At 46.5% G+C, this 26,657-nt stretch overlaps 1 protein-coding gene across 3 annotated transcripts in view; it reads right to left on the bottom strand.

Annotated features, from left to right (window-relative positions):
* Positions 1-26,657, bottom strand: part of CRACR2A (calcium release activated channel regulator 2A) — a 202,119-nt gene that overhangs the window by 46,187 nt on the left and 129,275 nt on the right. For all 3 annotated transcript variants that reach the window (XM_072766208.1, XM_025995392.2, XM_072766209.1), the window contains 4 exons: positions 24,499-24,645; positions 10,745-10,835; positions 6,639-6,734; positions 3,919-4,106 (listed from right to left, as the gene is read on the bottom strand). In XM_072766208.1, the coding sequence (XP_072622309.1) occupies positions 3,919-4,106; positions 6,639-6,734; positions 10,745-10,835; positions 24,499-24,645 (522 nt within the window). The remainder of the gene's footprint in view (positions 1-3,918; positions 4,107-6,638; positions 6,735-10,744; positions 10,836-24,498; positions 24,646-26,657) is intronic.

Here is a 26,657-nt window from a genome sequence, read left to right as displayed (position 1 = left end):
AGCCTGAATCAAATTCTAAGTTCACCTCAGACAATCCTAATTAAGCAACAAAACTTCTCTAGCTCCTGCAGAGCTTCAAATTCCTAACATTTTATTACCAATTATATTTAATTTCAACTTAAGGGAAAACAATGTATTTTCCATTATCCAAACCGGGTCCCCAAATCCCTGTGTCGGATTCTGCTGTGATTAGCAGTACGTGAGAGCGGCTGCCTGTGCTGCCGCTGTGCCCGGGGAGCCAGATGGCTCTGTGGTTCCTCCGTCCCAGCCTTGCGTTCTGATCCTCAACCAGAGGCAGACAGCTTTGCCCCTGCTGAGGAAAACCTCTCCTTGGAAATCTGAGGTCTGTGTTCTCACAGAATGTTTGATTTATGAGCCAATTTCTAAGAAACGAAGCATTCCAGGTGTTTGTCCTGTGCACATAGCACCAGTTGGCCTTGGAAGCCACACACACACACACACACACACACACACACACTCACTCACTCACACATGTACTTACACATGTATGCTACGTATCTATGGGAATGCATGTCTACCCATTTGTCTAAATACAAATACATACATCCGTTTAGATATACACACATATTCAGACTTTTCATGTGTTAACAAAAACAAAGACATTCCTGAAAAACAAAATGACACTTGGATATTTGACCAAATGACCTTCTAACTAGACATCATACAGGTTTATACCTGGTAATGTGTGGACCAAAAAGAGAAAGAATTTTTCATAGGAGTGACTGCTGAGAGGTTTATGGTTGTCTTTAGAGAAATGCTGTTGGCTTTGTCTTCTGGAGGGGGATGAGATAGGGAGCATCTCCAAAATATATTGTCAAGTGAAAGCGAAGGCTAATGCAGAACATCATGGTACCATTTTGTAAATGAAGGTTGTGCGTGTGTGTGTGTGTGTGTGTGTGTGTGTGCGCGCGCACGCGCATGCGTGCTTGTATTTGCATAGAACATTCTGGAAGGATTCACAAGAACCCAGGACTGATGACCTCTGCATGATCACAGGCTTGGAGTCATGGGAGGGGCAGGGGGCATGCTGGCCTCTTTTTGAGTGTATATCCCTTCGTGCCTTGTCATAAACTACCTACCCCCACGTAAAAATTCATTAACAAGATAAAAAGAGGTACAGTTTTTCAGCTGACCTTCATCTTTATATTATCTCTCCTGTCTGATTGTTCTCTCTTTATCTTATTTTAAAATCAAGTTCTCCTTTCTTGAGCATCTTCAGAGAAAAGAAAAATTAATTCTGCCCATTCAGAATTCTAGCTGATAAATGACTAAGTCTTTTTATCTCCCAATTGCATCCTCTCCCTTCCCAGCTGCTCTGGTGCAACATCAGGCAGCAAGATGTGGGAAGGAGCACGTGCTATTGGGAGAACTAGGTTCTGTCCCTATTTTCTGACATTAACTAGCTGTGTGGCTTTGGGTCTGCTGCTGCAGCTCACCGAGCCTCAGTTTCCTAGCTTGTAAAAGGAAGGGGTGGATTAGGGCACTTGGGTTCTATCAGTACTGTTGGTCTGGGATTCGTTCTACAGAGAACAAGCTGAGGCTTTCACTGCCCTTGTCTCCTGAACTCCCTGGACAGGACACTCTCTCCTGGGCTTCAGGCACGCTTTCGGACTGCAGGAGACACTGCACGCCTTTTGAAAGCAGGTCGTGGAGGTTCTGAAATCGTTTATCTCTCTCTCCCAACCCTCTTTCCCAATTCCCAGCCTCCAGAGATTGTGTCTTTGGCTCGGTTAATTAAGATAAGACTTCAGAAAGATTCTTATCCTCATGCTGCGATGTGATACCCCAGCACTGGGTGTTTATTTCCATTTGCTGTTCTAATGCTTGTGCCTTCAGATGTTTGTTGTTTTAGAACTTGATTGAATTTTAAGAGCCTGAATCCTTAATTCTGTTGGTAAAGTTAAATGCCTTTGCCTTGTTGGCCTGCTCTCAACGAGGCAAACCGATTTTGCTTGTTGACAATGAAATACGCTGTCCTGCCACTGGTCATCCAAGAATTGGAGTGAAGGGATTTGTTTTGCTTTAAGTCAGCTACAAGGGAATACAAGGGTTTTGTTTTTTGTTTTTCTTAACTAGAGAAATCTTACTAGGGTAAAACTCCACATGCAAACACATTTCCTTTGTCCTCCTCTTGCCCCCGGCCAATCAGTCTCAAGCAGTACAGCACAGCACATACAGAACAGACAGCAGAACAATGATTTAAGCCTATGGACCCAAATGTTGTCAGCAGTCAGACGGAGGGACGGCTTTCCCTTCTGAACAAGGGAAGAGTTAACGTATGTAAAACTCAAGCACTGCTATGTAGTACTGCCCTCTGAAATCAGACTCTCTCTAATACCTGGCACAGGGCTAGGCACGCGTGACCTCCTGCAGCATGAATGAATGAGAGCATGAGCGAATAAGGAATGAACGATGGCTAGTCCTACTGTCTAGCTGGCTCATTACTCACTGTGGGGAGTCAGCCGGATGTGTCTAGCACTGAGCATCATGGGACAGTTACTTAAAACCCCTGACCCTCAGCTTCCTCTTCCAGAGAGTGCATAATAATGGTACCTGCCCCATCAGGATGCTATCAAGTTCGTAGGGAATAATGTCAAATTATGGACATACGGGTGATACACTGAATGCATAACATAGTAATCAGTGCAGAGCAGTGTTCAATGTATGTCTGACAAGTGACTAAGTAAACGAATATTCAGGTAAATGTGTGAACAAATAAACAAGTGAGGTCCTTGTCCTGGGCCTGCCAGGGAGTGCATTTGCTCTCAGAACCTGATGCTCCCAAGATAAGACGAATGTCTGGTCCCCAGGAATTCCTCAGGCTCAGCACACTGACCTAGCCCTTGATCCTGCCTCACACGTGCCTCTGCCTAGCAGGCCAAAAACAGCTCACTGACAAACTAGGCCCTGAGAGATGCGGGCTTCCCTACACTGGGCCCACCCAAAGGAGAAAGTGGGCAGACTGGAGTGAAGATTCCAGGGCACTGTCACATGCTCCATCAGATTCTTTTTTTTCCTTTTTTAAAAATATTTTATGTTTATTTACTCATGAGAGACACAGAGAGAGGCAAAGGCAGAGACACAGGCAGAGGGAGAGGCAGGCTCCATGCAGGGAGCCCGATGCGGCACTCGATCCCAGACCCCAAGATCATGCCCTGAGCCGAAGGCAGATGCTCAACCACTGAGCCACCCGGGTGTCCCAACACTCCATCAGATTCTATGCTGACCCTCAGGAGCCTACCTGCTTCACTCTTGATCTGAGTCTCCCTGGTCTCTCAAACAGGACAGTTACCTCTCTCTCTCTCTCTCAAACAAATACATTTTTTTTAAAGTTTTTTAAAAATAAAATAAAAAGGGGTGCCTGGGTGGCTCAGTCAGTTGAGTGACTGACTCTTGGTTTCAGCTCAGGCTGTGATCTCGGGTTCCTGGGATCAAGCCCCGCAATGGGCTCTGTGCTCAGTGGGGAGCCTGCTTCTCCCTCTCCCTATGCTCCTCCCCCTGCTCCCCCTGCTCATGTGTACATGCTTTCTCTGCCTCTCACATAAATAAATAAATCTTAAAAAAAAAAATCTGATAGTCACTTATGGTCCATCTGCTCACTCAGTCTTTTCTCAATTACTGCCTTATATTTGTTGGTTGAATATTGCATCCTTCTAATTACATAATACATTTTCCAAGAATAGGGTTCTAGATTTCCTATGAATCCTAGATTATGCTTGCCACAGTACTGGTCTGCCTAATGGCCTCAGGATCCCAGAAGAGGTTTTCAGGGAGCAAGGAGCCCGCAAGCCCCACATGATAGGCAAGGCAACAGGGTCTCCAAAAGAGGAGACAGCTTGCTCACAGGAAGGGGTGGGGCTGGCCAGCAGTGACAGGAGCTCTTGAAAGCCTACTCACATCTCCTTCTCCTGGTGGAGTTGGCAGGCCTCTTGTTGGAGGCTTTCCAGCTGCTGCTGGGCATCCTGTAGCTCCCGGGAGGTCCGCTCTAGCTCCCGAGCCAGCTCCTGGTTTGTGACTTTCAGTTTGGTATTCTCAGCCTTGGTTTCATGCTCATCATTTTGCAGCATGGTGCACTGGCCTTCCAGCTGGAAAGGAGAGTGGGGGAGCAGAAAGGAATGATAAACAACCACCATCTAGTCTGGCCTGTGCCCTGCAACTTCCCCTCACTTTCTCCACTTGGTGGGTGGGAGGCCCTAGCTGCCAGTCTTCGCTGTCCCTGAGCCTCAATAGGCTTTGTCCTGCTCCTTAATTCACAGGGATGCCCTTTTGGAGGCAGGGAGGAACTTTCAGAGCATATCTCATCTCTCCCCCGTCTCCACAGGGCTTCTGAACAGTCCGGAGGGAGCAGCACCATTCAAAGACAGCTAGGGAAGGAAGGTGAACGAGCCATCTGTGTCCCCCATCCCAGGGATGATCATGCCGATCATTATCATCTCATCCATGGTCTCAAAAGCTACAACCCAGCAATTGCACTACTGGGTATTTACCCCAAAGATGCAGATGTAGTGAAATGCTGGGATACCTGCACCGCAATGTTCATATCAGCAATGTCCACAATAGTCAAACCGTGGAAGGAGCCTCGGTGTTCATCGACAGATGAATGGATAAAGATGTGGTTATGTATACAATGGAATATTACTCAGCCATTAGAAACGACAAATACCCACTATTTGCTTCAACATGGATAGAACTGGAGGAGGGTATTATGCTGAGTGAAGTAAGTCAATCAGAGAAAGACAATCACCATATAGTTTCATTCATAGGGGTAATATAAGAAATAGTGAAAGGGATTATAGGGGAAAGAAGGGAAACTGAACAGGGAAAATTTAGAGAGGGAGACAAACCATGAGAGACTCCTAACTCTGGGAACCAAGCAAAGGGTTGCAGAAGGGGAGATGGGCAGGGGGTTGGGGTAACTAGGTAACAGGCACTAAGGAGGGCACTTGACAGGATGAGCACTGGGTGTTATACTGTATGTTGGCAAATAGAACTTAAATAAAAACAAATGAAAAAAATTAAAAATTAAAAATGAAAGAGACACCCTAAATCCCTCTTGTCTTTTCAGCCAATTGTCTCCCTCAGCCCTAATGGACACGGAAAGCAGCTAAGTGGCATTCTTCATAGAACCATCCTTCTCAGTTTTAAATGCTGACAGTTAATCTATTCCCTTTTTTCTTCACTCAGCTAAATAAGTCCACTTCCTTTAAGCTAGAGAAACTTTGTATGGTGGCCAGAAACCCTGGAAATTCTTAAGAAATAGCTAAAACAGGTCAAACCAAACATATACCTTTTTTCATATCCCTAAAGCAACTAAAAAACCTGCATTTGCATAAGTGCAGCTTTTCTTGGCTGGTGGTTTGGTTCTGCTTTGCAGAGCTTCCAACCCTCTCACCAGAGGAGGACTCAAACCAAAGCAAATATATCATAATAAATTTAGTTTAATGAATGTGGCCAGTAAGAGGCGGAGGAAACAGCAACAAGGAATTTTGTGTGGTTCTCAAGAGGCTCCTGTGTAATCAGGCAAGCATGTAGTAATTAAATCGAGTGGCAATCATTCATTTGAGGGATAAGTCTAATTGGTAAGAATTTAATGCATAATAGTGATGAGAAGAAAGAGTAGGAGAAGGTATGGCTGTGGAAGGGGAATGGCAAGGCAGCTGGCAGTTTCTGGAGTTGAAATCATCTTGCTCACAGAAGGAAGAAGTCAAAATCCATAAGTCGGGTAGCAGCCGAGGGGACAGTCTCTAGCTTCAGCATGGGGCAGCTTTGAACATATTCTAATGTGTTGCTAAAAATAGCCTCCCTATTCAAATGGAAGCAATGTGTCTGGGTCTATTCAGGTCTAGATTCCTTCCAGCGCCAGACAAAACAAAACGAGAGGCCAAGTGGCACCCAGGCCTCTGTCCCCGACAGGCCCTTGCTTTAGTGAGGAAGCTGTGAGTGTCAATTTGCCTAAGTGATCAGTCTTCCTGGGTTCATTGACCAGCCATGGTGGATGGACACTGCCCTATATGATGCACAACCCAGACTGCCTCCCAGGGGCTCAGGTCCATCAGAGGAATATCTGGTGTCTGCATCCATCCTGTGGGCTGATGGGAACAGCCACAAAAAAAGGATGCAAACCTTTCCCGGGCACATAGGAAGACAAGGGATGGACAAATTGATCTTTGAAGAGCCTCTTCCAATTGGAGATACCCATGGCTATCCAGGCAGGAAGACATCACCATTTGCAGCCTCCCCTACACCATCAGTGACTGTGTCCCTTGTACCTCAGCATCCCTCTCTTCTCTTACACAGAATGTAGGAAATAAATGAACATTTTGGCATTCTGGTGGCTCTTGAACATAATTATGTGACGACATCTTCAGATGCCTCAAGGGAGAATTCTTGGCAACTTTCCTAAATGAAACACCTGGCACTGGAGAGGTAATGGCTTTATCTTGGGATCACCTGTGATTTCAAATGCTATCTTTTGTACAGTTGAATGGCTCTTCTTGGATTAAAAACAGACAAACAAACAAACCCAAATCCTTAAGTGAATAACAGGGAAAGTAGGCAAGAGCCAGGAGAGGATGGAGTGAAGAGCCAGATGCTTTAAAGTCACAATGAAAGCATACCCTCTTCTGCTTCTGGATAAGTTGCTCCAGCTCCTGCTCCTTCGACAATAATTTCTTCTCCAGCTCCTGACTGTGGGCCTGAAATCTCTCTGTGTCCTGCCAGGCCAGAAAGAAGGACATGTGAGGCCCAAAATGCACCTGGGATGTAGATATTTTCCCCACCTTGGACCTGCTCGACAAACAGAGCCCACTCATCCTTTGGGTGAGCCCTCAGTAAGGCGTGACACTAACTCCCACCAAGTGTGACCATGACTAATGCCTGATGCCTGTGCGTCGCCCCCCAGAAAGAAGGCAGCATCAGTTGGCGGTGGAGTCCTGAACACAGAGAATGGACAGGAGCCTAAGTTTGAATCCCAGGCCCCACATCTTCCCATCTGTAAACGGGGGTGGGGGTGGGGTGGGGGGTGGGGGGGTGGCGGGCGGGACATGTAGAATGACCTTCTAATGTGGCTTCTCTGTTCCATGGTGGGCACTAGCACTCGAACTTAAACTGCCCTTGCTCAGGAAACACAGGCCACGGCAGGCATCTTCCTCTCTAGGGTGTGGTTCCTTGCTCTTCCCCACTGTGACTGAGCTGGCCCAGCCCTGCTCTTTGTGAAATCTCTGCTCCTGTGCTCAACAACAGCCCATCCCCTCCTGCTCTGAGCAGAGAACTCCGTGTGAGGAGCTCAGCATGGGGTAAAGAGAAAACTATGTGGATTGTCCGGTCATCTGTCACTCCCACAGAGCCGGAGCCAGGAGACTGGGGTTCCAGCTGTGGCCTTACCCAGTTGACTTACTTCACTCATCTATCATTATTTCTTTGTTCACAGGATAAAAACAAAAATATGCAGGCCACCTGCAGCTCGCCACTCTCCTGAAGGCAGAGAGGAGGTGCAGAACATACAGGAAGAGGAGAAAACATTACAATGTCCATATAGCTCACTGCAGGAGCCCCGGGGTTCCGCCTGCTCAAGAGGAATGCCCAGCTGTGGGATGCTGCATGCTACAGGGGCTATGGGGATGGGCATGACAGCGCCCTGGGGGGCGGGAGGGCACGCAACCACTCCCAGGGTACAGGCCTTTGGCTCAGGATTAGTTCCGGGGCTCATCACCTATAGACACTACCTGGTTCCTCAGCCCGTTCTCTGGCAGGTAAATAGAGCTCAGGCAAAGCCTGTGATTGTCCTCATGTCAACCACATGCAGTGGACAGAGGCAGGATTTGACCAGGCAGCTCCTGCTCTCCACACTTTGACCAGGGGCCGAGCTTCACTCAGCTTGGTCATCGCACACAGAGTAGGTGTCCCATGCATGGTGCTGGGGACGGGGAGCTCCAGAATTCCAGTGCCATGCTGCCATCCCCACAATGGGCCTGCAGAGTGTCTTATTTCCCTTGGTGGCACAGACTGTCCAGGGCATCTATTATCCTGGAGCTGGAGCATGCAAGCGATAGGTATTTCCCTCATGGTCAAACTGCTACTTGTAGCACCAGGATCCAAGCACTGGCCAGAAGGGCCAGCCCCTCCCATGTTGCCATAAACTGTAACACCAGGACCCGTGGGTGGCTCAGCAGTTGAGTGTCTGCCTTTGGCTCAGGTTATGATCCTGCGGTCCTGGGATCTAGTTCCGTATCAGGTTCACTGTGGGGAGCCTGCTTATCCTTCTGCCTATGTCTCTCTTATGAATAAATAAAAATCTTAAAAAAAAAAAAAAAGAAAAAAGAAACTGTAATACTACTGTCCTCACGCTGTGGTCAGGCAAAAGCCGGTGTTTGCAAAGCCAAACACATTTTAATGGTTTCCATGTTTATGCAAAAAGTGTAAATCTAGGCACCAGGCCTGAAAGGCATGGGGTACTAAGAAGAGGAAGGAGGGAGCAGAGAGTGGGTGCAGGGATACAGAAGCATGGTTCTATCACCTGGCATGATCCTAAAGTGTCTCTGAAGGTTTTCCTCTGACCTCATCCCATTCCCAGTTCCCAGGCCTTGGCCCACCTTTCACTTCTGGTAGCATGCTTCTTTCTTTAGCAGGACTTTGACCTGTAGTCATGGCCCAGCAGTAGATCATTTGGGGTAAAGGGAGGGGCTCCCCTACTGCAGGGAGGAAAAAGTCTGCTGTTCTCAGAAAACTATTTTAGGGTCCACTAGGTGACAAGTGTTTGAGTTCTGTCTGCCTGATACTCATCCAACTACGCCAAAGGTCCGGGACAGGCTGAATGTTCTAAAGCTCCAAAAAAGAATAAGTGGTGGGGGGTGAGGTCTGAAAATGCTGACAAGCCTTCAGAGGGGTCTCATTGGAGAATATGACTGGCTTTTTCTGGAAAGCATTCTGACTCCACTTCAGTTTTTTTTTTTTTTTTTTTTTTAAGATTTTATTTATTTACTCATGAGAGACACACAGAGAGAGAGAGGCAGAGACACAGGCAGAGGGAGAAGCAGGCTCCATGCAGGGAGCCCCATGTGGGACTTGATCCCAGGTCTCCAGGGTCATACCATGGGCTGAGGGTGGCGCTAAAGTGCTGAGCCACCTGGGCTGCCCTCCACTTCAGTTTGAATGACATTTGTGATAGATAATAAATAGACCCTTGGTGTGGGTAATCCAGCCAGCATAAAATTAAAAATCAGTTCAAACCAGCCTGCATTAAGGAGGAGGGATGGGGTTGTGACCATAGCCCATGTATGGTTCTGAGAGGCAGGGGACGACGTGGTCTCTATGTTGTATCCTCATAAGTCATATGTTAAAACTTATCCCCTAGGTGGTGCCCCCAGGAGGTGGGTCTTTTGGGAGGTGAGTAGGTCATGAAGGCAGAGCCTGCATGAGTGGGATTGGTGCCCTTATGAAAGAGATCCCCCAGGCACCTGCCTACCCCCTCTGCCACATGAGGACACAGGGAGAAGGCCACAGCCAAAACCAGAAAGTGGGCTCTCACCAGAACCTGACCACCATGGGGGCCCCGGTTTTGGGCTTCCGGCCTCCAGAACTGTGAGAAATAAATGTTTGTTGTTCATAAAACTCCATTTTATGGCATTGTTTTAACAGCAGCCTGAACTAAGGGAGGAGGCTACCCTTTTTCTATTGAGACCCCACCAGGGGGATAATCCAAAAATGGATAAGAGAGAGTTTCCTGTAGCTTTGTTTCATAAATATGTTCCCAAGAGGACCCTGCTTAGCTTGAAAAAAAGAGAGAATTTTGCCAATCTTGACCTCCCAACACAAATAGCAGGGCTTAATAGGAGGCTCAGACTAGGGATCCCTGGGTGGCACAGTGGTTTGGCGCCTGCCTTTGGCCCAGGGCGCGATCCTGGAGACCCGGGATCGAATCCCATATCAGGCTCCCGGTGCATGGAGCCTGCTTCTCCCTCCGCCTGTGTCTCTGCCTCTCTCTCTGTGTGACTATCATAAATAAATAAAAATTAAAAAAAAAAATAAAGTGGATTTTCCTTTAAAAAAATAAAAAGGAGGCTCAGACTAGGACGAGGGGATGTAAGTTTTAAATGTTCTCTCACAGTGTCTGAGAAGGGGGGAATTTGACCTGTCTTGGGCATTACATTTCTAGGTGTCTAAGGGAAAGGACCGGAAGCATAGGCTCTAATGATGGTGTCCTGAGGGGAGTTGCTGGGAGTTGCTCTGGGAGATGGTGCCCAGCGGAATGAACTGCATTCAGGCGGGCCTGCCATCTAGGTGTGGGGATCAGCCAAAGTGACCCAGGCTAGAAGCTGCTGTAAGGGGCAATGCATGGACCCTCATTCTTTCATTTATTTATTAGCTCATTCTTTTGTCCCTTGTTCATTCATTCAGTGATTCAACATGTGTTTGTTGAGTGCCTACTATTCAAGTATGGCTGAGGTGCTGTGGACACATGAGCAAGTGAAGATCCCTGCTCTTGCAGAGCTTTCCTGTTAGGAGGAGACCAACAACAATTTGGTTTAATTTCCTTGCCACATTTGAAATTAACTGCCACATTTGAAGGTGACAGATGCCGTGAAAAATCTAAATAAAGCAAAGAAACAGGGAACCCACAGTGCAATGGGTAGGGGTGCTGCGATCTTAAACTGGGGAGGAGATCAGAGCAGGTGATCATTCCGCTGGGCCTCCGGGGCCAAGCCCTAGTGTGGATGACTCTTACTTTCAGGAGAAACTGTTCCTTCTCATGTTTTATCTGCTGTTCCATTTCCTCGTAGAGATGCTGGATTTCTTCATCATAAGCAGCAATTTTCCTGCAAAAGTGGCAGAAGGAGAGTCTGATGAGGTCGACATAGATGTGCTTTATCCCAGAGCACAAGTCCTGAAGCCTGGGCACCAGAACTCAGTCAGGAGCTTGGGGATGGTGCCTGTGTAGGTCAGGTCAGCCGAAGCTGCGGGATCAGTTCCTTAGGGTTAGCTGACCACACAGACCTAGCAGCACCTTCTCCTCCTCCTAGATGAGGAGGCCATCATTTCTAGCTGACCCACACACTTCTCAGTGAGGCTTCCCTGGCTCCATCTTCCTTAGCCCTGCTTTACGTCAACAGCAAGCCCCCTGGCATCTGCTAGATGGACCTCCCTATTGGCCGCTGCTCCCTACACCTGAGTCAGCATAAAGTTGTGTTGTGCAGGCTTATTTTTGGGTTCTTGGTTTGGGTTCTTGTTTGGTCCCCTTCCAATTTCGGATGCCTGGCTACCTCAGCACTCCCTGAACTACACTGTAGAGGGCTTCTGCCACAATTGTATGCTTAAGTTTATGTGATCCACATTTCTCGGAAGATCTCAAGATTCCATGACAATGACAACCACTGCCACCATGCCCCCTACAAAGGAAGGAGGGGCCACATCTGTCCAATGCTCATGCCATCTCAGGCCCAGGGCCCCAGGCAGATGGCATGAGAAGGGGCAGGCTGGTTAAAGGTGGGTAGTGATAATGAGACGTCCTCATCCACCCTTCCAGCATCTTCTCCCTACACTGCAGAGACCCACAGGACAAGAAGTAAATACCTGGGTACTCTGCTCCTATATGAGACCAAGACAAATATGGCTATAGGAACAAGGTTTATAGGTCCTCTCTGGCATTGTTCCTCTTTCTCTCCCAAGATAGATCCACCTTTGAATGCCTCCCCCCACCCTTCATCACCTCCAGTTTCAAACCTGAAGGCTGAGCATTTGAACTGAAATGGAGGTTATCCAGCCAAAGCATTCCCATTCCCTGGACACTGCACTGTTACACCTCTTCTCCAACCTGCAGTTAGGTTCTCTCTGGTTCAGTCCCTCCCAGTTTTCTTTCTCACCTGCTAAGTGGAATCTCGCCTCAGGAGCAGGCTGATGTCTTGGCTCTCAAGGTCTGTTTTGAACATATGCATACTGTAAAATTTGGCACTTACCATTCTAAACTCAAATGGTGGCAAGCCCTCTCTGCCCTTTATTCAAGTAAGGAGAGTTTAATAATTAAGGAAATGGCTCTGATTTTCAGTTCTAAGAGGTACTGGGGAGATTTCTGAACAAAACCTTAGGATAGCAATGTGTCTATTCCTCGGAGCCCTTCATTGTTTTAACCACCACCTCCCTAATGTCCACTCAGAACTCCAGTCCAGTGCCAGGCCTTCCCTGCTGCCTGAGGATGTCCCTTCCTCACTTGTTAATACTGGCACACATGCAGACTGAGCATGACTAAGGAGCCTTTTTTGGTTGGCATTCGGCCTGTTCTGTAGAAACCACAAAACTGACCGAGACAAGGAACCTGTGTGAGATTTCATGGCCAAGGTCATTCATATCAGAGCAGAAGCCTCTAGGTTCCCTCTCTTGGCTATACCCTCAAAGCCAGAAACCCTTTGAGTTAGTATGGCAATGGCCTCAGGATGCACTCAGCAAAAGGTAACTTTTTTTTTCCAGAAATCGGTGTTTTTTTTTAATAATAAATTTATTTTTTATTGGTGTTCAATTTACCAACATAGAGAATAACATCCAGTGCTCATCCCGTCAAGTGCCCCCCTCAGTGCCCGTCACCCATTCACCCCCACCCCCCGCCCTCCTCCCCTTCCACCACCCCTAGTTCGTTTCCCAGAGTTAGGAGTCTTTATGTTCTGTCTCCCTTTCTGATATTTCCCACACATTTCTTCTCCCTTCCCTTATATTCCCTTTCACTATTGTTTATATTCCCCAAATGAATGAGAACATACACTGTTTGTCCTTCTCCGATTGACTTACTTCACTCAGCATAATACCCTCCAGTTCCATCCAAGTTGAAGCAAATGGTGGGTATTTGTCGTTTCTAATGGCTGAGTAATAGAAAAGGTAACTTCTGTGAGCTGGAGCCCTGAGTTTTTAATTTATTGTTGTTGAGGTTTTGCCGGATGGCTTTCGCATCCACTTTAGACAGTGAACCGTGGAGGTGACCTGGGGCCTTCGCCGCCCCGCCTGGGTGGAGGGCGCGGGTCTCGGGTCATCCCCGGGTTCCCACATTGTCTCTTTCTTATCATGAGCCTGTGGAGATCTGTGCTTTTGTACTTCTGGGCTTCGGGGGCGGTATTTAACTTTCTAGTGATTGATGATTGTTGGCTTTTGAAATACCAAAGCTTCTTTTTTGTTCTGTTTTTAAATAAATCTCTTTCAAACTTCAAAAAAAAAAAAAAAAAGGTCCTGGTGTAGGAACTGTCTTGTTGGCTAAGAGTAAGAAATCTCTTCTGGCTCAATGAGAAATGTTTTAGATTGTTACTTTTGTCTTTAGCTTGCCCATAACAAGTATAAGAAAATCTTGGAGAGGAGTGCCTAGGTGGCTCAGTCAGTTAAGCGTCTGCTTTCAGATCTCAGGGTCCTGGGATCAAGCCCTGCATCTCATCAGGCTCTCTGTGCAGAGAGCCTGCTTCTCCCTCTCCCTCTGCTGTTCCCTCTGCTTGTGCTCTCTGGCTCTCTCTCTCTGTTAAATAAATTAATTAAAAAGAAAGAAAGAAAATCTTGCAGAAAAATAAGGATCAGAAGAACCTGTTATTGAATAGGAACACCTCAAGGACAGAAATAATGCTTTTTGAAGGGACTTTCAGAAAGAAAGTCTTCTCTTGGTCCCTGGAATTATTTCTCTATGTTCAAAGAAATTCAGGTGCTAGATGGCAAATGGTATCAAGGACAAATTTAGATAGTGATTCCAACTATATAAATACTGAAGAACTAATAAAGTGAGATGAGAGAAACTTAAAAATTGATTTGCTCTGACAAAGCAATATTAATTACAGTCATCCATATAAACTGTTTACCACTTGTGCTTAATAACCATACAGGGCATCAATTCTGTACCATCATTAAATGCATTATATTAACTTTGCTGTAAGTTTTATTGAATTAAATTAATAAACTTTGGTTTTTATGCTCACATGTCAGTTTGCTTGTCATAAAGTAAGTAATCTTCAGAATGCTAAAAAACCAAATAGGGGGAAGGCCAATGGAGCCTCTGAATGGTGCCTACTTCTAGCCCTCATTAACAAAGGCTGAGTCCATTGCAAAGAAAGCCTGGGGTTCCAGGTAGGCATCAATGAGCCAGGGTCCAATCTATGGAACCAAACCTCTGGAAATTCTTTTGAATAAAGCTGGCATCCTAGGGGGTTGGCCAGGCCTGAAAGTCTTCTGAGGATGAATCCTATAGGACTGAATGACTCATAATCAGCCTTAGTCAGACACACGAGCCCCAGGAATGGGGAGCATCTTGGTGCTGTTCACATCATTCACACCACTAAACCAGCTCAGGGCTCTTAATATCTAGTTCTGAACCCGAAATCAGTTCATATCCTCAGCGTGACCTTGAGTACTCTGACCTCCTTACATCCCAGAGTAGCATCTGCCCCGATTGTCCTCCCTTGCCCCAGCACTGGCATGACAAACAAGAGAGAGGGCATGAAAAGCATTTGGAACTGCAAAGCCCTAAACAAATGTAGGGGAATATTTATTATTGTAATTATAGTCATGGGCTGTGGAGGGCAAGAGCCATTGTTCCCAAAGGGGAGGAAGGTCTAAGTTTCAAGGATAAGTGTTGCTGGGTTTGGCATAGGTAAGAGGCAATCAGGAAGATGCAGAACAGAAAGCTTTACCAATAAAGTTCCTGTCATATCAATCTGTTAGACACGCAGGCTGTGTGTAAGCTGGAGCTGCAGAGCCAGAGGCCTGTGCCTGTGGGGAGCTCTGCAGCGGTGGTGAGGACGGTAATGGTGAGAGACACTCTGAAAAGGTCTGCACGTGTGGCGTGCCGTGTGTCAGCAGGCACACCATATTCCTCCACCAAAGGAAAGAAGCAACCGATGATGTTTGCTTAGCATATATACCGGTGTTACCACAATTTCTAAAACCACTCATATCGCCTGATGCACACATATACTTTTTCGTCTTCTCTGTGTGGATTTCGCCACCTATCAGATTCCTCACTGACCCCTTCTCTGAACTCTTTTAACATCAAATGTCTTTAACTGAACATTTACTTTCAAAATCCTGAAAAATTGGGACACCTGGGTGGCTCAGTAGTTGAGAGTCTGCCTTCAGCTCAGGGTGTGATCCTGGGGTCCCAGGATCGAATCCCACATCGGGCTTCCTGTGGGGAGCCTGCTTCTCCTTCTGCCTATGTCTCTGCCTCTCTCTTTCTGTGTTTCTCATGAATAAATAAAATCTCAAAAAAAAAAAAATCCTGAAAAACTGTCTCGTCTGGGCTTATGCTGTCTCAACTAGGTTAGGACACCCAGACATTTTTGTCATCCACAGAGTCAATGCCCAAAATGTGAATGCTGAAAATCTGTATAAAAGAATGTAAGTCTTTGGATACCTAACTCAATAGCCCATGGAAGGAACATACTGGGGGAATACCAGATTACAGAGGAACTGAAGAATTTCAAGGTTGGAAGGTCTATCTGATCCAACCACCTATTTTCCCAGTGCTAAAACCCTTGCCACAATGTCCCTGCCACATATTTACCCAAACTAGGTTAGAACACCTCTAGTGATAGGAAACTTGGCTGGATCTCTAAACAGCTCTTTCATCTTTGGAATATTCTGGATCACAGAAATATATCTTTCTATGACCTTATCCCAGCTCTGCATAAAAACCTTTTATATATTTGAAAACAGCATTAAGACTTCAAGGAGTTGCCTTGGGTTTATGCCATGCCTCTCCACTTCCTCCAACCATGTCTCACACGGATTTTTTATTTTTATTTTTTTGTGTGTCCTTTCACCTTTCTCTTTACTTTTCTCTGAATATGCCCTGATTTAGCTTCCTCCAGCCATGGAGCCCCAGACTGAATGCCCAGGGTGTGAAGTCTGATTAGCACAGCTTAGAGCTGGACTATGCCTCTTGTTCTAGATACTGCATATCTATTCATGCAGCCTAAAATCACATTAACTTTTCTTGGCAGGCACATCACAGTTGACGAATGCCGAACCCATTTGTCAAGTAAAACCTCTAAATCTTATGTCTGTGTAATTGTTTTTCCTTTAAAGATGGTGCTACTAAATCATATCTCTTCCACCTTGTGCCTCTGTCATTGACTTTTTGGACATCAGAACAAGATCTCAGATGCAATTCTGCTAGATTCAGTCCATCTTTCCAACCTGACATTATCTTAATGGATCCCAATTGGCCATCCAGTGTATTCAATGACCTTCCAAGCTTCGTTGGTATTTTAAATTTTCAATCATAATGTAAAGTAAATAATGTATTATGTTGATTTATTGGTTTCGATGATTTAATTCATTGAAGGTGTTTGGAAGAGTGTCTTCATTTTTATTTTTTTAAGATTTTATTTATTTATTTGAGAGAGAGAGCACGAGCAGAAGGAGGGATAGAGGGGGAGACAGAGAGAGAAACAGACTCCTTGCTGAGCATAGAGCCTGATACAAGGCTCAATCCCAGAAACCTGAGATCATGACCTGAGTTGAAGTCAGACACTTAACCAACTGAGCCACCCATGCACCCCTAAGGAATGTTTTTAATATATAAAAACTACTGGTTTCTAGTTTATTGTATTAGTAAATATATATATATATATTGGTAAGGTATCTACTTCTTAAAATCTATGAACTTTTCCTGTGTAGTCAAAAACATTATCAGTTTTGCATTACTTTCATGCGAAGAATGTGTTTTCTATTGTGGGGCACACAACTGTATATTTATCTCTTAAATTAAGCTTGTTGGTTGATAGTTTTAAATATTTTATATATTTATTGTACTTTTTGCCTGACTAATGTATCAAATCCTAGATGTTTGTTAAAATCTTCTAAAGTCTTGTTTTCATCAAATTTTCTTTGTTTTTCTAAAAGTTTTTGCCTTATCTATTATGTTGCTATATTATCTAAGGCCTAAAAATTTATTTATGTTGTATCTTCCTTATGGATGGAACTTTTTCAATTACTACAAAATATTCTTCGTTATCTCCCTTTGTTCATGTCATTGGTAAAAATATTGAAAAAACAAGGGCAGCAATCTGTAATAGAGCTCTCTGAACTATTAATACCATGTGGGCATAAATATTCAACCTATCTTCTATTAGGCATTCTCAAAACACTCCCACACAACCCAGGGCAGTCTTTAATTATTCCCCTGCAAATAAATGTAGGAAGGAGGCAGCAGAGTAGTCATGAGCAGCAGCATTTATCCTCACTTTCTTGCTCTTTCAGTATAATGTCTAGATAGTGCCTCTAGCATATTCCAGTGTAGTCTAGGTTATAACCTGCTGACAGCTATGGTTGGCTTAGAATTCATTAGACCCAGAGTAAAAAGGCCTTGGTTCAAATCTTGATTCCGACATTTACAAGCTTTGTGGCCTTGGACAAGTCACATGTTCTCAGTGACATTCCTTTAGATGTCAGCCAAGGGGCAAGTAGAAACTGAAGGGGAATCCTGCAGCAGCAGACATGTGTGAAAATGGGAAACATAGGAAGCAGAAGACTCCAGAAAGGACAAAACCAGAGGTGGCTCAGGAGAGAAGACCAAGTGTAAAAAGAGAGAGCCATAACATCACCATCAACGTTAAGTACTGGTTAAGCCCTTTGTAAAGTAACATTCTGGGTAAAATAATTTAGACTTATGGAATGGGCTCTGTACCCCAGGATTTTAGCATCTAAGAACACCAAGTCCAATATTAAAAAGTGTCATGGAGGAAAAAAACAAGGGGAAGAAGCCACACATCCTGAAGTAGCCCCCACCCCACCGTGCCTTCCTGGCTCTGGTTGATGGTAACTCTGTGAGTGATCACAGAGCCCTACCTGGAGGGAAGTGGACAAGGCCACTCAAGGAGTGGGGGTCATGGTAGAGTTCTTAGGGAAAAAGTTAAGAGAGGCTGAGTCCAGAAAAGGGAGATTTTCAACAGTGAAGGGAAAAAAAACAACAATTATATACTCAGGATGCCACAGGGCAGTCACGGATCTAAAACAATGAGTCCTATTGAAAACCAGGATGAAAAGCCCAGGTCCAGCTTAGAGGATAGAATGGCTCTCAGGGTGCCCGACTGTAGCAGATGCCTGCTTTGTAAAGGAGAACCATTAGCATGTGTGTGGTATTAGAGATTTAGGATAGGATGTGTGGGAAGGAAGGAAGGGTGGAGATACAGTGATTCTCATGTAAATACAAGGCTTAGTTCTGAGAGGCCTTTACAGTTCATTTGCAGGGAACTGGAAGGTGACATGTAGTTAGCAATAACTTACCCTGCCAGGTTCCCACAGGGACGGCAAAAATTAATTAACTTTCACAAAGTGATTTGCACATGGAGAGTTAAGGTACCACACTGGAGTAAAGCAATAATGCTCCGTACCAGTGGGGTTCCAGCTAACGACACAGAGGCCAAGGCCTTTCTGCTATAGAGTATTGCTTGGTCAAAATATCCTCCTGTTCCCTCTTTCCTTTTTGCCTTCACTTAGAAAGAGAATCTATTCAGATTTCAGAGGGTCTCAAAAAGTTATCTGGTCAACCTTCTAGGTTCTAGATAGGGGTGTGCTGAAATCATTTCAGGAAAAAGTAGTTTCTTCCTTCCATGAATGAAGGTATGGTCTTGACCTTGGACAAATTGCATTTTTCTGTATGTTAGATAAATTACAGAAGCTTGAACTCAAGGTAGAACTTAGACATGCCTCTGGCCTTGGAGTGTAATCATCCTGATTTCATCTGTTTCCATTTGGACAGGCAGTGGTCTGATCACGTCTCCTAGTTTGCACAGTCTGGTGAAAGGCAGATATGAAGAAAGGAAGAATTCCCCTCCCCATCAGAGACTGGGCTTACAAAGCTCATGTATTCCCAACCTCTTTGTTTGGCATGTGAAAAAAATGAGAGTCAGAGCAAGGAAGTCTATGGGCATCCAGATACCCAGGGTCTGAGTACAGGGGAGGACCCAGGCCTGGGAAACGATGACTCTCTTCCCCCAAAGGTTCTCTTGTCCCTGCAGCTTCATGTTACAGAATCCCAATTCTCAGGCTTATGTCAGGGCAGCAGGTATCATAGATAGGCTGCCCGTCAGGCCGTAAGACACATTCTCTCCTGGTCTAGACACCCTCCCAGAGCCGTGGGAAACCACTCTAGACAGAACGTGCCTGGATAGTGGCTGGGCAGGGGCTGCAATTTAAGGGCCCCCATGCCCCCCCAAGAAACTGCCTGAGGACTCAGTTGCACAAGAAAGACTGTGCAGATGAGGAAGTGATCCCAACAAGGCTCTGGGGAGTCCTTCTGAGTTTGTCAAGGCCAAGTGTGGCCCACCAGTGATGTGAAGCAGGCAGCCTGGGTGGCTTTCCGGGTTACTGAGCTACAGATGACTGAGCAGGGCAGAGCACAGCCCATGGCCTGTCTTTGATCTAGAAAGCACTTTCTTCCAAGAGCTCAAAGCACTCTCCAGACACCACCTAAGTCATCCTTACCCCCAGCCTCAGGGTTAGATCCTGGTAAAGAACCCAGCCAGGTCCTTATATCCGGCAGATGCCAACTCTGGCCAAAAGTCAGAATCCCGGGGCACCTGGGTGGTTCAGTAGGTTAAGTGTCTGACTCTTGATCTTGACTTAGGATGTGATCTCAGGATTGTGAGATGGAGCCCTGCTTTGGGCTTCACACTGGGCATCTCTCTCACTCTCCTTCTCCCCCTCCCTGCACTCACTAGTGCACGTGTGCTCTCTCTCAAAAAGTCAGAATCTCTCAGGACAGTTTATAAATGCAGACTTCGAGTCCCCACCCCAGACCAAATGAATCCCCCCTTCCTGGGGTGGGACCTCAGCATCCCCTAGTGATTCTGGCAAAATAATCTACTGCTGCCTCCAGACAGTATCACTCTACAGGTCCTGGAGAGCGGAAGCTTGGTTTGTTTTTTCCTTCCACGAAAAGGTAATTGGGAAGATGCTTTCCATGGCAAAGGAATTTGTAACTCTGATGGCCAGAAGTCCTTCCTAAACCTACATGGTATCCATCATGCTAGATGTAAAGTTCTCTGAGCTTCTGTGTGGTGAACAGGAGGAGCATAGCTCTATTACAGGGTAGCCTCCACTTCCAGGGAAAGATGCGAGGGAATCGTCCAGGTTCTGAAGTTTAGAGGGAGAACTGGGCTTCAGCCTGAGGTTCCTGCATTTGACCTTGTGCCCACTGCACCCCATGGGGCTGTGGCTACTCCCCAGTGGAGATACAACTGAGTCCAACATTGGACTCAGCATTCCAACTCAACCTTCACTACAAAGGACAAGGGGGTGGGAGACTGAATGCTCCCAGACTGGCCTCTTTCCCTATTCCCAATATGTAAGTGAAAAACAAAACAAAACAACAAAAACAAAACAATCCAAGACAGGGCACCTGGGTGGCTCAGTGGTTGAGTGTCTTGCGTTTGGTTCAGGGCGTGATCCTGGAGTCCTGGAATCCAGCCCCACATCAGGCTCCCCACAGGGAGCATGCTTCTCCCTCTGTTATGTCCCTACCTCCCTCTCTGTGTCTCTCATGAATAAATAAATAAAATTAAAAAAATAATCCCAGGCAGTGAGGTAAGGAAGGCCCCCGAGGCTGGTCTCCCGACACCAGCTGTCCAGGAGCTTGTCGTAGGAACTCAAGGTGGCTGCAGGCTCCGCCACCCCCCTCCCCCCAGAACCTGGAGGGAACCTGAAGTGGAAGCTGGGATGGACCTGGTCTGCTCACTGCAGCAAAACAGTAATCCTGTGGGGCATGATCCAGCCTGGGGAGCTGGAACAAGACCTCCACCCCCTAATCAGCCTCATTTTCTCTGGGCTCCACGGGAGAAAGAAATATGATGTGTGGTTTGAAAAAGGAGGAGGAAGCAAAAGCCTCTTCTGCCAATGGCAATGCTGTCTAGCATTTCAACGCTATGGGAATTCTCTGGTGGGCTTTATGGCAGAATTTTTAGGGGTATGAGCTTGACCTTATCAGTGTGATCATAAACTCCTCCAAGATGGGACTCTGAGTTCTATTTGCTCAACTCAGAGCTGGACACAGAATAAGTGCTTGTTACGTGCAGGCAAGAGTAACAATGCGCTGTGTCTCCAGGCTATGTGCTCAGCACCAATGACTACAGCCATGTTTGGGACAGGTGCTCATTTTCCAGGTGGAGTTGAAATGTTTCCAGTTTTCCACACTGGAAAGCCAGCCCATGGAGGAACCAGGGAGATGTTCTAGCCTGAATCGGGCCATTCCCCAGAGCATTCCTCCTCCCCCACTGATGCCTGGACACACTGCTCCCACACACAGCCCCAAACTCTCCGACTCATCTCCTAGAAGATGTCTCAGAGTCACTTAACCTCACCCTGGGTTATTTGTCAAGACTCCCACTTAAATATTCTAGATGCTATCGGGGTTTCCAGCTTCTTGTCCAACTACTGAGCTCCAAGGACCCTTATTGATCATCTGGTCCAGTCATAACCCAGAAGCGGGATGTGACCAGCGTTTTTGTTTCTTTAATAGAAGACACGAGAATAAAAGAGAATGTCAGAGTATGTCACATGCAATAAGGGTGAACTCCATTTCAGGAAATTTTCAATTACACACACACCTAAGTGTATGGGGGTTACAAAGTCAAATGCATTTTTTCTGGCGAGTCACAATCACAGGAAGTTTGAAAAACACCAAGCCTATTTTCTCATGTTTCCAATAAGGCAAATGACACACAGAGATGTAAAGCTAGTTACTTGAGGTCACACAGCTAGCTGGTCAGTGGCAGTGCCTGGGCAAGAGCTCAGTTTTCTCTTGCCTCCTATTTTAGTGTTCTGCTCACTAGAGCCGCAGGTCTCTGGTTCTGTACCCAGAGAACACCCCTGGTGTGGGACAGGGCCATAGAGCTCTGGGAACCCTCAGCCCCACCACAGCTGCCCAGCTAGGAGTGGGCCCCCATCAGCTGACCCAGGGCAGCTGTACCTGGCAGGGACATTGACAGAGGATGGGTATAGACAGCGAGAACCTTTGGCTGAGCTAACTTTGCACATGCAGCCAAGAATGACCTTGACTTTCACCTCAAGAACTTTTTAATCTTTAAATTAGGGCAAAAACACTAAAAGAGGCCACTTTAGGATGAATGCAAGGGCTACCCAGCTCCGAAACAAGTTAAGAGCATTGCTCTCTCCCTGTGGGAGTGCAGGGCCACAGAGAAGCACCCTGCAGGGAAGATTCCAGGCTATGAGCTGGGTCACTGCCTGCTCATTCAAGCTGTGACCACTCTCACCCTCCTTAGATGAAAGAGTACTCCTTTCTGCAACATGCTACCTGTTTCTGCAGTTCTTCAGGGTGATCAACACTGGGGTCAGAGGAAAGTAGGGGTGTAGGAAGGGTCAGAAAAGAATACAGGCCCTTATTTTAAAGGAGAGAAAAAACCAAGGCTCAGAGAGGCCAAGAGACTTGAGCAAGGTCATAGAGCTAGCTGCTTGGAGAGCCATGCATGACTTAAATTCAGAGCTCCTGTTTCCCAGCTCCCCACTTCTCAAATCCACAAAGCCCCTGGACATTTTGGTACAATGCAGATTCAGTAGGGTTGGGGCGAGGCTTGAGATTCTGCATTCCTAAGAAATTTCCAAGCGATGCCGATGCTACTGGCTCTACCCCATGTTATCTGGAAGGTTATATAAATGGATCTTTAAACCTCACCACTGCTTATATCAAGGCTCAAACTCTCTACTGTAACCAGTGAATCCTCTACGACTAAGAAACATACTTGTTTAAAATAATAAGCATTATTATTTTAACATGCATCAAATACTTATTTTGTTATCACCCCTATCTTATGTATAAGGAAGCTGAGACTCAGAGAGGTTAAGTAACTTAGCCTTGAATCACACAGCTAGTAAGTGGCAGAGCCAAGATGCAAACTCAGCTCTGTCTTGACTCACAGCTTAACCAGCTAAAAGTGGTGCAGAAGCACACCCTCAACCCTTCCTTTCTCTGAGCCTTGGGAGCTTCTCCCCAGAACGCTCATGACACTCCTCCAGCCAAACCGTGTTTTCCCCAGCACTACTTGGCCACAACTTTCTCATAATTCCCACTCCTAAAGGTCTTTTTTCTCCAGATCTGTGTAAACCTAATAGACTCCAACAAGTTATTTTTAGAGTGATCTAGGGGAGACACAAGCTGCAAAGATGCTAAGGGTAATGTGTGGTTGGCTGATCCACGCAGTAAGACACATGGTGATCTCCTTCTAAATCAGGGGCGTGTATGCTTTCACCAAGGCCATGTCAGCGTAGACTCTGAAGTCTAGCAGCATGGACTCTGAAGCCCTGCCCCAGGAGGCAGTGCCAGGCACCAGGAGTTTGGCAAGGAAGGGTGCATCATCTACGCTGGAAGCGTTGAGGACTCCCACACAACAGGAGTGATCTCTGGCAGAATTACTGTAAGGACTGCTTCGGCGCACTTCCAGGTGCTACCCAAACCCAACCCTGTGTTTTGGCCACATCTTCAGGATTATGAACCATCCTTAGTTACACTGTGCTTCACCAAATGTGAGCTCACTGCTGTGACATACATGTGATGACTATGGACAAGGGTGGCACCCATTTCCACACGTGAATGAACATCTAAATGGCTGGCCCGATACCTGTGGCACAAGGCTGACTCCTGTTGGCTCCAGGTTCAGAGTTCACCTTGCTGGGGCTGCCTTCTCCAAGCAAAGAAGTGTGAGAAACCACTAACTACTGCAGAGGCCCTGGTGGCCAAGAGGCAACAGGACAGATATGAGGCTGTGATGCTCCAGAGAATGATCAGGAGGGGACTCAGTGGGGCCCAGGGCTGGTCTGCAGTTAGGGGGTAGGCCCGAGGTGTTGGGCCTCAGTGTCTAGATGCAGGGAGAGTTGTTTTCCAACCAGCCTCAGGTGCAAGGCTGTCTTGCTCCAAATGCTGGCTCTGCCACTTACTAGCTGTATGTCCCAGTGCATGTCATTTACCTTTTTAATACCTCGATGTCTTTATCTATAAAACGTGGAGAGCACTGAATAGTCCACATAAGCCGGTATATATATTTAAATAGTGCCTAGCCTTTTCAAAAAAGGCGGGGGGGCGAGGAGTGCCTGGGTGGCTCAGTCAGTTAAGCGTCTGCCTTGGGCTCAGGTCATGATCCTGGGGTCTTTGGATCCAGGCCCATGTCAGGCCCCTGCTCAGTGGGGAATCTGCTTCTCCTTCTCTTTCTGCTGCTCCCCCTGCTTATGCTTGTTCATTCTCAAATACATAAATAAAATCTTTACAAAATAAATACGTTAAATAATAAATAGTGCCTGGCATGTGATGAGGGCCTGATTAACGTGAGCAAGGGTATATATATATATATATATATATATATATATATATATATATATATAATAGCCAGGGGTCCCTGCCTCCACTCTGGCAGACAGTGACAGGGAGGCATCATGGAATGAGAAAGCACACTTTGTGTTTCTATTTTTCACACACACATGTACAGAGAATGGCCAAGGCTGAGTACCCACTTTTTCAGGGCACACTCCAGTTCATTCTTCTCATCGTGAGCTTCTTGGAGCTGGGAGAAGGTCCTGGTCAGGAAATCCTCAAAGCTGGACAGTAAGTGAGGTTTGTCCTTCTTCAGTTGCAGCCAGAGTTGCTTGATATCACTTTCACTACAAAAGGAAGGGGGACATTAGTGTCGGAGCATGGGAGCACCAAGGTCCCCAGATGTGAAACTGACAGCCAGCACATCTCGAACATGCAGTGATCTAGCAGTGGCTAGCATTTACTGAGTGCTTGCTATATGCTAGGTAACTCTATGCATATCAGCTTATTTGACCATCACGGTAAACTAGGAGGCTGGTGCTCTACTTCCCCCAGAAGAGGGTGAAGTGAACTGTCTCAGAGCACTCAGCTGGTAAATGACAGAGTCAAGAGTCAAATTTGGGGCCATCTGGCTCCTGTGTTGGCCTCCTTAAACTTGCACTCCACTGCTTCCACCTCTCTGGTTTTTCCTGACAGGCTGGTGGTGCTGAGCATGCCCAGCCATGTGCTAGAAGCATATAAGAATGTCAGGAAGAAGGGAGGAGGACAGGAGTGTAGTGCATGTGAGGACGAATGTCATGGAACTAAAACAGGGAGCTTGTTGTCCCAGGAAGGACAGTCCTTGCAGCTGAGAGGTACAGACATGCCATCTGATGGATGGCAGAAAGCAATTGCCACTGTGGGGGCCAGAAGAGAATATGCAGCACCCCACTGGGGCCCCATGGCACTGGAAAAACCTGATAAGTGAAAGGAAGGGAAGACACAAATCTGCGAGATGTATGCACACAAATGGAATGACAAATGGAAAGCTTTCACAGGCATGCAGAGGGACAAAGACACAGAGTGACAAGCCCAGAGCCTCCCTCCTGCCAGCCTCACCCCTGGCCAACAGGCACAATGAGCAGGTGTGTACATAGACACACAGGGCCACACAGTTCGGTGACAGGTAGAAGGAGGCAGCGGCACACACTGTGGACCATGCTATCCCTCTCTGGAGAAACCCCAAAATCTCTGGCCAACCATCCTACAGAGCCAGAGAGCAGTCTGATCTGCAACCCATGAAATTCTAAAACCATGATGATCTGAGGGTAGCTACAACCAGGAACCCTTAGGATAAAGAATAAAATCCTTTGTTCTTGTGTTACAAGTACTAGATGGGAGCAACCTTCCTCTGAAATGACATCTAACAGTGCCATGTTAGCAATGGGCCTGGGCACACAGAGGACTCTTTGCACCCAGCAGAGGGAGGCCCACTGAGACGTAAACCTACTTCTGACTAGTTAGCAGATCATCTATCCATCGTCCCTCCCACTTTTCCTCCTTTGCAGTCCTCCAACTCATCTGGACCACACATCCACCCGTCACCCAATGAGTACTTCTTATCTGTTAGAACCCAGGGCTGATATGACATGAGGTGATCTGGGAAACAAGGGAAGGAAACTAGGGTCCTCCCTTGTTTCCAGAATGAGTTCCATTTCCCCCACATGGAACATGCTATGGTGGCCCACTTTACTGTACCGTAGATACGATGGAGATGGTATAAGGGGTTGAGATACAGAGATCCCAGAGACATATGACGATGGCCTCTCATCATTGGGACAGGCTGATCCCTTCATGAAGTAAATGCATTATGAAATCAAGGTCCACCTTGCTAGCTTTGGTCTGTCTGTTCATATCTGCCACGTTCTTTCTGGAGGAGCCAATTGGCTAGAGCCTCCAGTGAGATTTGCAGACCCACCTGACCCTCTTCCAAAGCTCATTGAATCACTTCATCATGGATGTATCACCTCCCCCCAGATTTCTGAAGAAGGGACAAACCCATCAATTCTTGATAAAAAAATAAGTGAAGGCCCATACACTGTCAAATCACTCAGCCAATCAGACCACTGGGAAAAGCTGGGAGTTTGGACATCCAGTCTCCTGTTTCTGCTCCTCGTAGAAGGGTGTAAGGGGTGCAGGACTAGATGGGATTCTGGGATTTCAGTTGACTCATCTGCCTACTTCCAGAACAACATACAAGCTATTCTGGGGAGTGGTTCCTTCAAAGACCTCCAAAGTCTTCACAGCCTCCTTTACGTCCTTATCTGGGGCCCCATGGTCTTGCCATTCCTCTCATGCTGCAACAACAGCCACCGCCTTC

Source organism: Vulpes vulpes, chromosome 8, assembly GCF_048418805.1.
Source record: "Vulpes vulpes isolate BD-2025 chromosome 8, VulVul3, whole genome shotgun sequence".
Classification (NCBI taxonomy): Eukaryota; Metazoa; Chordata; class Mammalia; order Carnivora; family Canidae; genus Vulpes; species Vulpes vulpes.
Note: the sequence above shows the minus strand (reverse complement) of the source record. Positions and strands in the feature narration are given on the sequence as shown.